The sequence below is a fragment of the Quercus robur genome, chromosome 1 (genome assembly GCF_932294415.1).
Source record: "Quercus robur chromosome 1, dhQueRobu3.1, whole genome shotgun sequence".
NCBI lineage: Eukaryota > Viridiplantae > Streptophyta > Magnoliopsida > Fagales > Fagaceae > Quercus > Quercus robur.
Window position 1 is genome coordinate 31,804,566 of NC_065534.1, and position 17,734 is coordinate 31,822,299.

General features: G+C 35.6%; 2 protein-coding genes and 1 pseudogene across 2 annotated transcripts; 1 reads left to right on the forward strand and 2 right to left on the reverse strand.

The window, feature by feature from the left end:
* Positions 1 to 1,339: 1,339 nt before the first annotated feature.
* Positions 1,340 to 7,184, reverse strand: LOC126730264 (mitochondrial import inner membrane translocase subunit Tim9). Its single transcript, XM_050434957.1, has 2 exons — positions 6,983 to 7,184; positions 1,340 to 1,935 (listed from the first exon to the last, which is right to left on the reverse strand). The coding sequence occupies exons 1-2, from the start codon at positions 7,075 to 7,077 to the stop codon at positions 1,749 to 1,751; spliced, it is 282 nt and encodes a 93-aa protein (XP_050290914.1). The 5' UTR covers positions 7,078 to 7,184; the 3' UTR covers positions 1,340 to 1,748.
* LOC126730248 (pentatricopeptide repeat-containing protein At4g11690-like) lies at positions 2,803 to 6,961 on the reverse strand (annotated as a pseudogene).
* Positions 7,185 to 11,667: 4,483 nt separating the features above from the next.
* LOC126730280 (G-type lectin S-receptor-like serine/threonine-protein kinase LECRK1) lies at positions 11,668 to 14,174 on the forward strand. Its single transcript, XM_050434959.1, has one exon. The coding sequence runs from the start codon at positions 11,745 to 11,747 to the stop codon at positions 14,169 to 14,171; it is 2,427 nt and encodes an 808-aa protein (XP_050290916.1). The 5' UTR covers positions 11,668 to 11,744; the 3' UTR covers positions 14,172 to 14,174.
* The last annotated feature ends 3,560 nt before the right edge of the window (positions 14,175 to 17,734 follow it).

Sequence of the window (17,734 nt, forward strand, 5' to 3'; positions counted from 1 at the left end):
TTCATCCCAGCCCCAAAAGTTGAGTCAAATTGTCTGTTGCCCATGAAAGTAGCTGAGCTTATTGACTTTGAGCTTCACACTTGGAAGACTACCATGGTTCAGGATATCTTTAACTCCATTTCAGCTCAAGCAATCCTATCCATTCCCATCCCTATAAGGCTGAGGCCAGATAAGCTATTGTGGATTCTAGATTCCAAAGGTCTTTTCTCGGTTAAATCTGCTTATAAGGAGCTGTTGGCTAATCCCCCTTCCCAAGCTGCCACCGTAGTTAAATGGTCAAAGCTTTGGAAATTGAGAGGTCCGGAAAGAATCAAAATGTTCCTCTGGAGAATTGCAGTAAATGCTCTCCCCACGAGAGAAAACTTAATGAGCCGCATGGATATTTCTGAGCCATGGTGTGTACTCTGTAACCAGGAGGTGGAATCTACTTCTCATCTTTTCCTTAAATGCCCTGCAGCCAAGGCGCTTTGGTTCTCTGCATGCTGGGGTTTCAAATCAGATGAAGCTCACTTAGCTCTTCCTAGTGACATCATTAAGGTAATTTTGGAACCTCCTCCGGCTCTCTGTCAAGTGCAAGATATGTGGCTAGTATCCCTTAATATGGCTCTTACTATGGAGGAAATTTGGTGCATCCGCAATGCTGTTATACACCTAAACGGTACTGTTGACCTCCAGGCTTCCATAAGCAGGATTAGGAAAAAACTGAATGAATGTGCTAAGGTTTTCTTCATTCCTCAAGCGCCTTTAGCTGAACAACCAGTGGTGCACTGGTCTCCCCCTCCTTTGGGATATATCAAACTCAATGTGGATGCGGCCATTTCTCAGAACAACTCAGCCTTAGCGGTCATTGCTAGAGATGCTCATGGTTGTGTGTTGAAGGCCTGGTCTAAGATTCTGCCAAAGAGATCCCCGCTCTCTGCTGAAACCGAAGCCATTTTGTGGGCCCTGCAGCTTGCTAAAAGTGAGGCTTGGAGTGAGATCTTTCTGGAAAGTGACTCAAAGAATAGCATTGATGCAATCATGGACTGCACGTCTTGTCCCCTTTGGTCTATCTCCTCCCTGGTTTCGGACATTTGTTTCCTTGCTGGATCATTTGGTTCTTGTCAGTTTTTTTGGATTAGTAGAATCTGTAATTCTGCTGCCCATGAGGTAGCAAGGTTTGCTTTAGTGTCTTTCAGTTTGGTCTCAGGACAATCCTCCAGCTAGTGTGGCCAGTGCTTGTAAGGAAGATGCTTGTTTTTGTTAATTTCGTTTCTTTCAATGATATTGCAGCTTATCAAAAAAAAAAAAAAAACTATTACATTACAATGACTATTACAGTCTACCAAACATGCCCTAATTAGTTAACACAACAGCTCATACTTATTTCTTACTAGCCATACTTATTTCATCACAACAATAGAGATGGAGGATGATTATCATGTGAATCTTGATACATTAAAAAACAAAAAAAAGTAGGCTACAGCCCTTGGCGTGCATTTGTTAATGGTACTGTTTGAAAAAACTAGTACACAACACCATAGAACAAATACATTCAATTAATAACAGGTTCTCCTGCAGACAGCAATCATGGATTCCCTGTAGCATTCCATTGGAAGAACAAGCACTGCAGTCTCCTCTACAGAAACTTGAAATCGCAGATATGCAAATATAGGAACAAGGCACAGCTAATCAGAAACTTGAAAGACACAGCAAATCGATTAAAGAAAAAAAAAATCCTGGGTTTCCACCCTTGATTGTGAAAATCTTCAATCTTGTGTGGCTGCTCCTTGGTTGAGTTCTGCAAACCTCAGGCCAACACGCATTGAATGTTTTAGAAACTTCTCAGCACATCGACGCACACAGGTTTCCTCTTGCTTTTGCAAGGATTTGTGCTTAAAGGTGTCCACGCAGTCATTAAAGCATCTCTCCACAAGTGAATTGTACATCCTCAAGCTGCAAGTAAAACATACAATCAGAGGGGATATTTTGGGAAAAAAATGATTATATTAGTAAAAAATAATGCAGCATGATCTAGCATAGCAAGGCTATACTACTCAACTGCCCCTACGAATAAATTTAACAATACCATATGACTAAAATTAGATGGACTTTTATTCATCTAGTGACATCCAAGAAAATAAAGAAATGGGATTGTTCCCATCATATACTATAATAAGGGCAAAGGACAACTTATATATATATATATAATTTTTTTTGATAAGTAATATATATATATATATATATATATATATAAAATAAGGAAATACTGAAAAAAAGCTGTCAAATACTGAAAACTTATATCCTAGTAACCTCTTCAGAATAAGTTATATAACATTATCTTTTTTATTGGTAACACACGCATGCCATTGAAATTCCTTTTTCATTTCCACTCGACTCACTATTTCTCAGTGGTGCATAAATTATTCTCCTTTACACATGACCAAACCATATCAAGTGACCCTTTCTTATCTTTTCATTGATAGGGGTTCACAGAAAGGGGTGAAATCATACCAGCACTAATAAATGCAGACACATATAACATATATAAAAATAAAATTAAAAAATTGATAACTAAATTGACCTATAACTTCATATTGCTTATAAGGAAGGAGCTTAATGGTAGTTGGCATCCAGACTAGAGAGATCCAAACCTTCCTAGGTTACAGGTCCCTTACGCCCTAATCTACATACTATGAATAATATTTGGGTTCATACGGACAGGGAACCTATTAAACCTAGGAAGACTGTCAAACAAACAAAACGAAAAATTGACTCCAAATTTGTTTTGTGCAATGCACATGATAATGCACTAGTAATGCATAAAATGTTGTTCCCAAAACGTCCAGACACAACATATAAGCTGCACTGGTTTTAAGGAGAACATTATTCTGGCTTCACATAATGAGCATCACAAAAATTAAATTAACTTCAGTGTGAGCTGTATTGCACAGTGGCAAATGTGAAGCCACAAAAATTGAACCAATACTCAAATTTTAAACCAAAACAATGCCTTGAAGCACTTTAAAATGAACCTGTCATTCTCCTTAAAAAGGCACTAATCTCAGAAGTATCTCAAAGCAGTACTTTGCTCAGCTCCTTTAGAAAATAATTTTTTTATCGTTATTTTTATTAAGATTGTGATAATAAATACAATATACTTAATAAAAAAAAATTACGAAGTATTCCTAATTCTAGGATTGTAAGCCTATTTTTTCACATTAAAAAACTTCAAATAAATAATCCATAAAAAGATCAGGGGATCTCTTTGAAAAGAAAAGGTAAAAATTCCTGAAATGATTAACACATTTCAATTAATAAAGATGAGTTCATAAAAAGCTCACAAAAAGGGAACACACAAATTCAAAGAGATAAAAGAGGAAGAGAAAGATATTGAGGAAACAATGGATGGATACGTCATGGATCTGAAGCTGGCTGATCTTGGCAGGTATTTTAAGCTTATCTTACTATGGAAGATTTTTCAGACTTCCTAGCATGCTCTTGTGCATTCTAGATCCTATCCCTCGCCCATCAGCTGAAAGATGAGAGTGAGCCTATTTTGCTCTAAAATTATTAAAGGGATATATCTGGATCTGTTGCAAAACGATAATACCTAATCCCTTTTCTAGAAGTGTAGAAAATAAAAGGATGATTCCGACCAGAATAAAGTTTTGAGTCTTTTATTAATCAGTTATTTATATTGGATTTTTATAAATGAAATATTAATTTATAGACTATTAATTTGTTTAGTATAAGTAAATTGAGAAAATTCTGTCTTATGTATGCACGCACGTGTGTTACCTTTGAGGACTCAGATGATGAAAATTCTGAACAGGAGTAAAAGAAATCTTGAATAATGTATCATTTTTTACTTCAGAAATTATATTGTAGATAGAATTTGATGGTTTTAAACCTGACTCTATCATCACTTTATGTAGGACTTCAGCCTTAATCCACTTCCCATCCTCGTAAAATACTCCAACAGTTTGAAGTTTGAACTGTAAGTAGCCACATTTGGAACCGGCCAACTCTCCCATTTCTTTAAGCAACATCAATGCCCTATAAGAGCTACCCTATGCAGTACCCAAGAAACAGCTTTAAGGCATCTCACTCATTCATTTAAACAGCTTTAAGGCTGCTTTCATATTAAGTTTCATGCACGACCCATGTATTAAGATACCACATGTATAGACATCTGGAACAAACCAGTATTTCCATAGAAGATTATATCTAAAATGCTTCTTCCATGTCATCTGATCTACAAAGGCATAAATAAGAATTGTAAATCTCACTTTAGAAAAAGAAATTCCGCTCTCCTCCATCTCCCTAACCAAATCAGCAATTCACACTAAATTTTCAACTCGACAGAAACCTGCAATTAGAACATTGGAAGTCACCAGAGTTGGAGATTGACCAATTGACTGCAACTGATCGAATAAACATGCAGCCTTCTCCAACTTTCCAACGATACAAACCCATCTATCAGGGTGTTTAAGTAATTAAATTTGGATAGAATCAAATGCTTTTCATTGGATCCGCCAACTTCTCAGCCTCCCAAACTCTCTTGACACAACCCACCAACCAATGTGTTGTACGTAAAAACATTACAAACCACCCATCTCCCACACATTTCATCAAGCAGTTCTAAACCTTTACTTTAAATTCCATTATTACAATATTCATTATCATAAAATTGTAAGTATATAAATTAGGAAACACCCCATTGTGCTTCTTTTTCTCATACGGCTAAAACCCATGCTTCTTTAGGCCTTTCTTGAAAAACCATTGATCAACACCGTGTAAGTGTACTGATTAGCAACCAAAACAAGCTCTCCTATTTTACAAAACAACACCTAGGGTCTCCATTCTTCCAACACCCATCAATCAGAGATTCAGAGTAGAGTATTTGACAACATTAGCAGACAAACTCATCTCCTCCAACTGACCAAATGCTTAAACCCTTTATACAAATCAAAGCCTCACAACAACCTTTAATCATAATCCCAAAACTACATACATCCATTTGAAAATTCCCCTTTGTTTCATTGAAAACACACAAAGCTTTCTCAAAACAATTTGATTTGATAAGAAAACCCAAAAGATTATATAAGTGTTTGGTCCAGGCGTGAGGCCCTTATTAATCATCTTACTGAAATAGAATAGCCAGTGCTTTAGTAATTGAGCTTGGACATAGGCATTGATGATTGCTTCATAAGATAAAAATGGGTTGAATCTAAATTCAAATTGCTGTGTGTCAAATAGTAGAGAAGATCAGATAATGAAGTAAAGGTAGGGGAGGAGATCCAACCATAGTATTTGTAGAATGAGAGAATGCATGCGTGGTATCATTTTGGAGGATAGAAGTGATGAAGGAAACAGATTGGTGGGTGTGTTGGGGGCTAGGACAGTTGAGGAGTTGAAGAGTGAGAAAGCATTCAATGGCAGGCTTTCACTATTTTTTGGATGAGGACAAGAACATGGTGCATTTGTGACATTTTCCTGTCGTTGCTTATGGTGCATGCACTAAACTTTTACACCTGTGGGTGTCCCTGGCTCTCTATTGTCCTTCGTGGAAACACTGATAGATAGGTACTGGAAAGTATTAAAGCCACACCATCACTAGGTTTATAAATGATAGATGGTAGAAGTCCTCTAAATGGGAACATCATGCGGGCTTTTGTGAAAAATGCACATTTAAAATTAATTGTAAAATGCAGCAGTTTTCAAATTATTTAGGAATCTATAGCACTTTTGAAATCATGTTTTGAAGGCACAATTTTGAATCTTGAAATCCTCTTATTTTCCGCTAATGTGGCGAAGCTAACAAGGACATTTTTAATTCAAAAAAATATGTCCATGTGGAAATAGTATCTTCAAGAAAAAATTTCCAGCCGACCATTGCAACCACCCGCCATCCCTTTTTTATTCCACTGTTCACTATGAAACAGGGAGAAACACACAAAAAGTTTCAACAAGAGTGGAGCTTGTCTAAAGGCTACCACTGAAAAGTCAATTTTCAATAAATTTTGGCCCATATACAAATATCTAAAAATCATTTTAAAAAAATCTATAATTAAATGGATAGTTTTTATTTTTTGGATGAATAATAATGGTTTATTGAAAATGAAAAGAAAATGATCCCCAAGTACACAGGAAATGCACAAAGGATGCAACAAAGTTTCATCCAAAATTACATAAATCAAGAAAATTCCTCAAAGGAAGAAAAGGAATAGCCACTCAAAGCAGCCAACCAATCAAACATGGTTTCAAACATAGCCACTAAAAGCCATAGGCAAACCCTCAACCCCATCAAAAGCACGAAGGTTTCTCTCCCTCCAAATGGTCCACACAACACAATGAGGATACATTAACAGCTGATAATATTATCTAAACATTTCCTGGAATATAGGTTCCATACAAAACTAAATTGCATATTAAGAGACTAATATTTTGGTTCAGTTCAATTGGTTAGCAAGCTTTTTATACCTAGGAGGACCGTTGAGCAAACAAAACAAAAAGCAAACTCCAAAGATATTTCTGTGAAAAACACATGATAATACACCATTAATGCACAACATGTAGTTCCCAAAACGTCCAGACACAACAATATAAGCTGCACCGGTTTTAAGGAGAACATTATTCTGGCTTCACATGAAGAGCATTGCAAACATTAAACCGACAATGCGAGCTATATAGCACAGAGGCCAACTGTGAAGCCACAAAAAAACATAAGTCCCATGATGTTCGAATAACCGTTTGGATTAGCCTAAGTACAACATTTTAAAACCTCAATTTTTTATAGCTAAAATTATCCAAACTAACACTTTGAATTCACTATTTCCTATCAGCTTAAGTAGTAAAAGCACTTGAATATATATATAGAAATCTAATTTATAGTCACAATTCACAAATATTAAACAAAATTAGGAATTGATTGATAAATTGATAAACATGATATGGGATGGAATTGAGAGGGACAAAAGAGGAAGAGAAGAAATGGGACCTGTCACGGATCTGGAGCTGGTCGATCATTGTGGACATTCTGATCTTATCTTCCTCAGGAAGAGTGTCCAGATCTGCTAGCATGCTCTTGTCCATACTTGATCCTATCTATCTCACTCTCAGAGTCTCTCAGGTTTTTCAACTTCCCAACACAACTAAGTTTTTGTTAGGGTTTATGAACAAGCTCTCTTCAATAGCTCTGATTCACTATTACTTTTATAGCAACAAACCACGACGTCGTTTAGTCGACTTCTCTCTCCCTCTCTCTGTGTAAATATGTGGAGTCTTTTTTGGGCCTGGTCCGTTAGTTAGATTCATCATTCATATGAAAGTTTGTGTCTTGCCCGAATGATGGTGGGCCTATTGATTTTGTCCACTGATAATTTGTTGATTATAAGTGTATAGAAAAATTTTAAATGTTTTAGTCAAAGATTTTTTTTTTTTTTTTATTTGGGTAAATTATATTTTAAATCATATGTCATAAGGGTAGTTTCAAATAAAACTTTATTAGCTTCAAAAGTTTCAGCATCTTACCAACTAGGCTATTTGGGTAGCCTAGCTTCAAAACTTTATTAACTTTATTAGCTTCATAAGTCCCAGGATGAGTTGATCAATATTTGGGTAGCCTAGTTGGTAAGATACCAGGCCAATAATTCCACTACCTACTTCGGTAGAGATGGTGAAAGTGATGGCATCACGCCGAGTTCTATGGTTCGCTAAGGAGTTGGGTTTCGAGAATTTGATAGTTGAAGGAGATTCGGAAGTCATTATCAATGCGATCAAGAGTGACATTATGCTCCACTCCGAGTTTGGGCATATTTTGCAAGACATTATTTATCTTAGTTCCTTATTTACTTTTGGTTTTTTTTTGCCATGTTAAAAGGCAAGGTAATTATATGGCTTAAAGATTAGCTAGAAAAGCTATTTCTAATCCTTTTACAATTTGGATGGAGTCTGTTCCTCCCGACACTTTAGATGTTTACAACCTTGATCTTTGGCATAATGCTCAATAATATTCCCTGTTCCTAGGGGTTTCTCAAAAAAAAAAAAAAAAAAAAAGCCTATGGTGCTTCTTATATTCCATCTCCATCTCAAACGGTCAATCTAAAAAAATAAATGAGTTCTCCACATAGACCGAAAGCATGGGGTCTCGCACAAGAGTGGGTAAGGCGCTATTATGGTCATGCCTAGCTAGGGAAGTCACACTAGTTGCCCCCTTTACCCATTTTTATTACCCAAAAAAAAAAAAAAATGATGAGTTGCACTTATGATGACGCGTCCCTATATAATTTTCACGTAAAATTGTACCACACAATACAAGTGAGTGCCTAAACATGTTAGAGAGTGGCTACCATATATATGTAATTGTGCGGAGTGGTCAAAATCTGCAATCACTTCTCCAGCGAAGTGGAGGTGTTTGTGTTTTCTGGTTGGATTATGGTTCAACGGAGGATATTTTGGTTTTTAATCTCAATTAGTTGTGTGACTATAATGTAATATCTATTAAAGTAATACACACTGCATTTTTAAATTGGACGGGAGGACCATTAAACAGTACATAATTTTCTGCAACGTGTGTCTTGTTACTATCCAATGTAATTAAAAAAGAAAAAAAATTGTATTAAAGAAAGAAAATGCTAAAGAATGCAAGTTATTTTTTTTTTCTTCTCACAAAAAAAGAAGAAAAAGTTATCAAAGAGCCAAGTAGTTCAATTGATTGGTATCTCCTAACACCTCCAAGACATTTAGAATTCAAATCCCTCATCTTCATTGTAACTATCGAATTATAATCCTATCAAAAAAAAATTTTTGAATTAAAAAAAAAAATGTTACCATGATTTCTGTAATGTATTTAAAAAAATGTAAGTATGTTTGTTTCTAAATAAAATAAAATATTGGAGTTATTATTAAAAAAAAAAAAATTAAAGAATGGATACCCACTATAAGAACTCGAAAATTGATGGACCAAACCCACTAAGAATAGTGATGCCCGTACCTTCAAATAAAGCCCAAAACAATAGAATTTGTGTAGAGAATGGGAAAATAATTTTGGTGTAGGTTCAATAAAGTTTAGGTCTAAGGCCGAATATCCAAGTAAGAAGGGAAGAGATTGATTCGAAGAGTAATTGATATTAATGCTTTCCTCGGGTCAATTCGAGGATGAGTTCTTATATAAAGATCTACGCAAGTCTTAAGCTATATCCCTCACCACTGTTTCAGTTCTTATATTTTTAATCTTGATCTCTTAGAAAAATCCTCTCCCCTTTTAATTGGGGAGTTCCTGTCCCTTATATACTCTTTTTTCTTTACATCCTATCCCTCCACTTGTATACTTCAAGGCTTTCTTAAGGACACTTGTCCCATAAAAGTTATGCTAAAGGTGGTAGAAAATGCTGCTTAGCTGTGAATCTACTATTCATGTGTCATTTCCTCATTAATGCAGTTGATAAAGTTGTTGCTATTCATTCAATGCAGAGGTAGTAGGTAAGCTTTTACAGGAAACCTCTTCCAGCTGCTTTGGCCTTCATCCAGAAGGCTACTTTGCCCACTTGGGTGCTCACATGGCATTGTGCACCTTCCCATCCTCTTCTCGGGTAAACCAACTTCTCAAGTCAAAAGTGCTCTACAAATGAATTGATGAAGGACATATCGCTACTTATCCTTCTCGGTCCTCGGACCCCCACACCCACAAAGGAAGTTTGCTAAGTTTTGTCAATTGTCCAAATCATGATTAGTAATTTTTTAAAAACTAATATACAAATAGGTTTCTTTTCTCTATATTTTTATCAATTTTCATCTTGGCCATGCATCAGTATCGTAAAGCTACAGGTATAGAATATACCTAATATACTAATAATTTTTTTTTCTATATTTTTATTAGTTTTCTTCTCTCTTTCTCTTTTATTAATAATATTACTCTTTTACCTATAAAAAAAAAGGATGCAAGTATAGAATAAAGATTATTAAGACCTATGCAAGCCTCCTAAGGTGAACCCAAAATGACAAATACCAAACCTCTTTCTTTCTTTATTTTTTTTCTTTAATTTTAAATTTTAAAATCTAAAATTTATTATTATTATTATTATTATTATTATTATTATTATTATTATTATCATTTTTTTAATAAAAAAATTAATTGTTATAGTTTCTAGGGAAAATGTGACATTTATTTGATTTGATTTGATTTGATTTTTTTTTCTTGCTAATTCTATGGTTGGGAAAATGGGATTTGAATGTGATAATTGAGTTACAAGACTCTAGGTGATATGTCTAGTCTTATTATGTGTAGAAAGCTACTAGAAACATGGGAAAAGATGCACCATAACAATAACAAAATACCACAAACCCAAATCATAAGACCCTTTCATTTAAAAGAATCAAAGGAGATGGAAAACAACAATACTACATGCACCCATTTTCATACCCAATTTCACACCTTATTGATTTGTGCGATTGTGAGTGTTTTTATTTTAATTTTTTAATTTTTATATATATAAAAAAGATGGTCCACGTAAATTAGAATCGACAGAAAGTGTCCATCACATAGTTTCACACATCAACATGTTATGAAATTGGGTATGAGATTGAGTGTCTTCCTAGAATTATTAGATGGCAATATTTGTTTTAATATAAGATAGAAATTCAACCCTAGTCTAATCTTTTTTTTTTTTTTTTGAGAAACCAACCCTAGTCTAATCTAAGTATATATATGTGTAAAGCTCTCTCTTGAAGACTTGAATCCTGGTCCTTATCCATCACACCTCACAAGAACTTTTGTACTTATGGAATGACTATCACGCTGAGTTGCGTGGTGGTGATGGCAAACTTAGACAAATGTGAGGAGCTGGATCTTCTTCCTATTTGAGCTATAATAAATTGAATCTTTCTCATGAGCAATTTTATCAAACACGTGGAAATGGAAACAACCATGATTGAGATTTTGATTCAATTGCTGCGTAATTTCAGGTTGTAACTAAAAAAAGACTTTTGGATAGATGCCTATCGGAATTGTAGGCAGATTCAAAAAGTTGGGTCCACTAGCTTGGTCTTTTTCACTTTTGGCGGAATTCTAATGGCAAGTCAATGATGATAAGAAATTAAGAATTGCTTTAGAATAAGAGGACAGCGTATCTTGCGGTTTAGTCTCTTTGACACAAAAAATCAGATTCTAATGTGGGAGCTTGGTACTAAACAGCAAAGTTTGAAAGCCAGTCAAGTATACTAGGGCTGCAACTAATTTCATGAGCTTAATTGCTTAGAAATTACTTTCATTCTACTTAAAGAGACCTTTCGATTTCATATCAGTTACCTTAAAGCCACGCTTATTTTTTCTGCAACTAAAAGACTTGTAGATGTAGATAGATGCCTTGACAGCCTTGTGGATTAGTCTGTACGTAAATACTGTAGGCATAATTATAAAGTTGGGTCCACTAGCTTGTTCTTTTTTGTGGAATTCTAATGGCATAACAATTGCTGTAGAATTAGTACACGGCGCATCTTGCGGTTTAAGTCTATTTTTGATAAACAGAATATCAGATGCCAATGTGGGAGCTTGGCCCTAAACAGCAAACTTGAAAGTAAGTCAAGTCTACTTGGGCTGCAATTAATTTCATAAAGGGATAATATCCTTTCACATTACATAATTGATGCAGAAATGTCCTTTCATAAACTTGCTCAGAACTTTCTTTCATTCTACTTAAAGGGCCCTTTCTAATTTCAAATCATTTCCCTACTCTTTTTTTCTCTCTTGCTTACTCAGTCTCATGGGTTCTATATCTTTTTCTGTTCTCTTCTTACTAACAATGTCCTTACTTGCCGTTGATGTAAAAGCCCAGCAAAACCATTCCAATGTGATACCCTTAGGCTCTTCTCTTTACCCTATTGCTAACCGTACTTCATGGCTCTCACCTTCTGGCCTTTTTGCCTTCGGTTTCTATCCACAAGGCAATGGTTTCGCCATAGGAATATGGCTGGTTAATCAAACAGAGAGCACAATTGTCTGGACTGCAAATCGTGATTACCCGCCTGTCTCCTCAAATGCTACATTGAACTTAACAAGTGATGGGCTTCTGCTTCGCACTGAGCAAGGTGAAGAAATTCTCATAGTGAACTCTTCACAAGATAAGTTCTATTTATTTGCGGGTTCAGCATCTATGCTTGATTCTGGTAATTTTGTGCTCTACGACGACACTCCTCGTGTTGTTTGGGAAAGTTTTCATTTCCCAACAGACACCATATTAGGAGGTCAGAATCTGTCTAATGGCAAGGATTTGGTGTCTAGTGTATCTAGATCAGACCACTCAAATGGAAGTTATTGTCTCAGGATGCTGGACGATGGAAACCTTGTTTCCTATCCTGTTAACAATACATATATTTCAGAAAATGCTTATTGGAAAATATCATATGATTATGATCATATCTGCAGCTACAATAACCGATGTTTTAAGAATGATGGGACTTTTGGCAATTCTATCAAGCTCAGTCTTGACCAAAGGGGTCTACTAAGCTTAGCCAATAGCAGTTCCCACATATACACTTTGGCCAATAATTCTTACCTTGGCATGAAAGAAACTGTTATCTATCGTGCCATACTTGATTCTGACGGAATTTTCAAGTTGTATTCACACCACTTTTTCGGCAATACTAGCTCAAGGGTGTCCTTGGTGTGGTCTGCTTTGCAAGATCAATGTGAAGTGAAAGGTTTTTGTGGCTTCAACAGTTACTGCAAAGGCGTGGGCTCCATAGCTGAATGTCGATGTTTTCCTGGATTTGAGTTCATGAACAGCGGGAATAAGTGTTTGGGCTGCTATAAAATGGGCTGCAAAGATGGTTGTAGCAGCAGTAATGATTCAATGATACCATACGACATTATTGCTCAGCCGAATATATCCTGGGGCGATTTTCCTTATTCAATGGTACGTACAGAGCAGGAAAATTGTAAAAAGTCTTGCCTTGGAGATTCTATTTGTGGGGCTGCATTATTTTACATGAATGGCACTTGCACAAAATATAAGCTTCCACTTAGATATGGTAGAAGTCAAAATTCGTCAGCTATAGCTTTCTTTAAGGTGATTGGGAAAAATGGTCCAGACCATCCCCCTCCATTTCCGGGAATATTGATGGATAGCAAAAAAAAGATGATTTTGATTCTTTCACTAACTTTGGGTTCCAATGCATTGTTGTGTTCTGCAATTGCAATATCTTGTTTCTTCATATATAGACATCAAGTTCATAGGTACAGAAAGCTGTCGTTGGAAAATGTGAATCTGGAATTTGCAGAAAATTTTACCTTGCGTTCATTTTCTTACAATGAGCTTGAGCATGCAACAGATGGATTCAAGGAAGCGTTAGGTAAGGGTTCATTTGGATCGGTTTATAAAGGGTATTTATCTGAAGCTAACAACAGTATTGCTGTTAAGAGGTTAGAGAAATTTGTGGAAGAAGGGGAAAGGGAGTTTCGAGCTGAAATGACTGCCATTGGACGAACTCATCACAGAAACTTAGTTCAGTTGCTTGGTTTCTGTATTGAGGGATCTAGAAAGCTTCTTGTTTATGAATACATGAGCAATGGTTCACTTGCATATCTTCTCTTCAAGACTAAAGAGCGCCCACTTTGGAGGGAAAGAGTGAGAATTGCACTAGAAGTGGCTAGAGGGGTCTTCTATCTACATCAAGAGTGTGAAGTCAATATCATCCATGGTAATCTAAAACCCCAAAATATACTCATGGATGAAAATCGGACTCCAAAGATCTCAGACTTTGGATTGGCGAGGCTATTAGTGCCAAATCAAAAGAGAAATATCACCACGGATATTGAAGGGTCAAGTGGGTACTCAGCACCTGAATGGGAGAAAAATGCCCTGATATCAATAAAAGTGGACATTTTCAGTTACGGGATGATGCTTTTGGAGATTGTATGTTGCAGAAGCAACATAGAAGTGAATGTTTCAACAGCAGATGAGATTCTTCTATCTAACTGGGTATATAATTGCCTTGTGGCTGGAGAGTTGAATAAGCTTGTGGAAGATGAAAATGTAGACATAAAGACACTAGAAAGGATGGTGAAGGTGGGCTTGTGGTGCGTTCAAGAAGATCCGGCTCTGCGTCCTCCAATGAAGGATATAATCCTGATGTTGGAGGGGACAATGGATATAGAGGTCCCTCCATCTCCAGCTATTTCTCATTCTTGAAACGTCTACCTTAAACTTGTAATAAATACACACACGTGTGTGTATATATATATATATATATATATATTTTTTTTTTCCAACATTGGACATCTTTGTTGGAAACATTCAAAGATGTAGTTATAAGACTTTTGACAAGTGAATAGTTGTATACTTTTCTCTTGTGTGTTTGTTTTAATTATTGTGTTTTTTTGTGTATGGATCTTTTTAAATAAAGTATCTTATTTCTTTTATTATAATGGTGTTTATATTAGTTGCACAGTTATTTAAGAGTAATATTTATTACACATACTCTGTTATACACATATTTATATACACGCAATAAAACAACTAAAATCATGACTTAAAATCACGATGTTAATTGTTTTTTCACATGTGTGTAAATGTGTGTAATTGTTTTACACTCCCTAATTTACATAACTTCATAGAATGTTCCTATTTTCAAAGTTAGGGTTTTTATTTATTATTTATTTTCTTTTAATATTTTATTTTAAGAATGTCCACTTTTTACATATGACTTAAAAAGTGTGGACACTATTACTTGTAAAACAACCAAACCCTTATTTAAATTTAGATGGTGATTTTTGTGAGAATATTGCATTTTAGAAATCATTTTCAATAATATAATAGTTCTAAGGTAATTACATTACACAAACTACTCCTGGGGATATGCAGAATCACTCCCCTCCCAAACTTAAGCCAAAATGATGCCCCTATTGAGTTTCGTGATAAATCAACATATAAGTTTTGCTATTAATAATACTAGGTTGTAACTTGTGCTTATGCATGAAAACATTTAACATCAATGATGAGGAAGTGGTCGAACTTAGGTGTGTGAGGTGGTTGTCTCAACTTTCACACGGAGTACTATGAATGAATCACTTGGAATCAAAATTAAGAAAATAAAATTGGCACTACAAAACTAATTTTGATTATGATTGTTCCTCCATATTAATATAATCAATATTAATATCTATTATACTATTGACTAAACGTATGTACAATATTTTAGGTATTATTCCTTAAGTTCCTCACTTAAATCACTACATGTAGTCTATTTATTTACATCAAAATAAATAGTGTTAACTCGTTTTTAACCTTATCAGTCCCTTTTTTTTTTTTTTTTTTTTTTGGATCTATTAGAAACCCAAACCTAGCCAGCGATTGTTCCTCTCAAACCTCAAACGTCACCCTTTCTCCTCCTTTGCTAACAACCTTTCCAAGCTCTACTACATTGCCACTGACATCCTCTTTGTCATCGTCCATAAAAGTAAGATTGTTGTGGATGAAAGACATGGTGTGGATTATCTCGACGGTGCAAACAGCAACATGACCATGGACTTGGCGTCTCTGACGAGCTCACACACCATGTGTAGAGCATGGGTTAGGTTGGCTTCTACTTCATCACCTCCTCCAGTATTGAACCGCCAAGAACACAAACCAAGTGAAAAATTTCAGATCTGGGTCAACTTCATCACATTCCCTATGAGGCAAGGATGGAGCTATTGTTGGACCTGGGGGGGTAGTGGCCCCCCCATATTTTTTTTAAATTTTTTTTAGTATATATATATAATATAATTTTTAGCAATTTGTTTCAATAAAATTGCACTTTGCCCTTCTCAACAATATTATTGATATTTTTAAAAGCTATAAAAAAAATATTAGCCCAACAACAAAAATTAAGCCCAAACAACACCTCAAAACAAACACCAAAAAAAAAAAAAAATCAAAGCTGATTCTAACTAGATATCTAACTAGCCTAGGAGTAGGAAACACCCAACTTACCTCAAGACTCACATATAATAAAAGGAAAAAAACTAAAAAGAAGGGGATTTCTAAGCCATTCAAAAAAAAAAAGAAAAAGAAGAAGAAGAAAGGAAAACCTAACTTACAGTTGAACATAAAGGAGTTCGACAGTAGCACTACAAGTTTGCAATTCTGTAAAAGCAAAGGTATATTGGAAAATCTGGTTTTGCATCTCATACAAAGCTGACATATGACTGATGAATGTGCACCTGATTGATTTGCAATAGGTTGATTTGGGCTCCTTGTGAACCCAGCACGTCCTCATCCACATCCATGTCCACGGCCATGTCCCTTACCACATCCATTAAAACGGGAAGAGGATTTGGCAATGTTAGCTTGAGGCTCAGGAGAAAAGGAGATTTGTGCATTGTTAATGCGCATCTCTTGGTTGAGAAGCGTGGCATTAAGATCTTCCAAGGACAAATCATCTGATCTGGTTGTCACTGAGGTGACAAACAACTCATACTCGGGAGATAGACCACCAAGAATGTGAAGAATGAGATCAGGTTCTAGTATTGGCTAAGTAGCGGCAGCTAAACTATCAAATAAGGATTTGATTTTTTGAAGATAGTCTGTCATGGATAGATTACCTTTCTTGGTCGTTTGTAATTCAAGCTTGAGTTGCATTATGCGAGCTCAAGATTTTGAGGCAAACATACGGTCTAAAGCTTGCCATACAGAGGCTGAGGTTGAGAGACCAGTAACTTAAGTAAGTGCTGGTTTAGTGAGGGATGAAAGGATCCATCCAAGAAGAATGTTGTCTTGTTTTTGCCAAGTAATGTAGTTGGGATTGATGGTGGTATCCATTGATGAAAGGAATTTTGGAGGGCAAGGGAGTGCACTACTTACATATCCTTCCAATTCATAGCCTCTGAGAAGTGGAAGAAATTGGGCCTGCCAAAGAAGAAAATTTTGTCGGTCAAGTTTTAAAGAGACAAAATGATTGCTATTGATAGGAGTGGAAGAATTTGTTGAGAAGGGATTGTTGGAAGAAGTGGCCATTGTACCATTGGGTATACAAGGCTTTGATACCATATAAAAATAGAATACTTGTATTATATTTTTTGCATCTTTACAAGAGAATTTACATCAATATATAGCTATACAAGAAGAGGAATTATAGGAGTGGTTAATTACAGAATAGAGAGATTTTAGGGAGAGAGATTATAACAGTAATTACATATTCAAATTCAAATTTGAATTGAAGAGAGATTTGAGGGAGAGATTTGTGGAGCGGTTACTATTATAGCTCAAGTATGTGAGCTAGACTTGTGAGCTGTGATAGAAATGATACAATGATCATATAGCAAAGCAAATGATCATCCGAACATGCATTCAATGAAGCACAATAGCATAAGGATGTATGCATGTTCAACATACAAACACGATGCAATGAGAACAACAAAACATAACTCAAAGCACCATAAATCAAACAAGAAAACAAACATAAAGAGAAACAAACAAAACAAAGTTTTCTTATTAATTCAATGTCTTCTCCCCCTTGGTATACGCATCTCCCCTATGGAATATCTCTCTCCCTACAAATGTACACAAGAGTCATATAGAAATGACAAAAAATCTCCGGTATACTCTCTAGAGTATACTCTCCCCCTTTTTGTTAGGAATAGACAAAGGGTCAAAGAGAAACGAGGGCAAGAGATGAAGGTACGAATAATGATAATGATGTATGAGGGGTGCGAGATGAATGAGAAAATAAAGCTCAAACAAAAACAAAATGCAATAAAGTATAAAGTAAACAT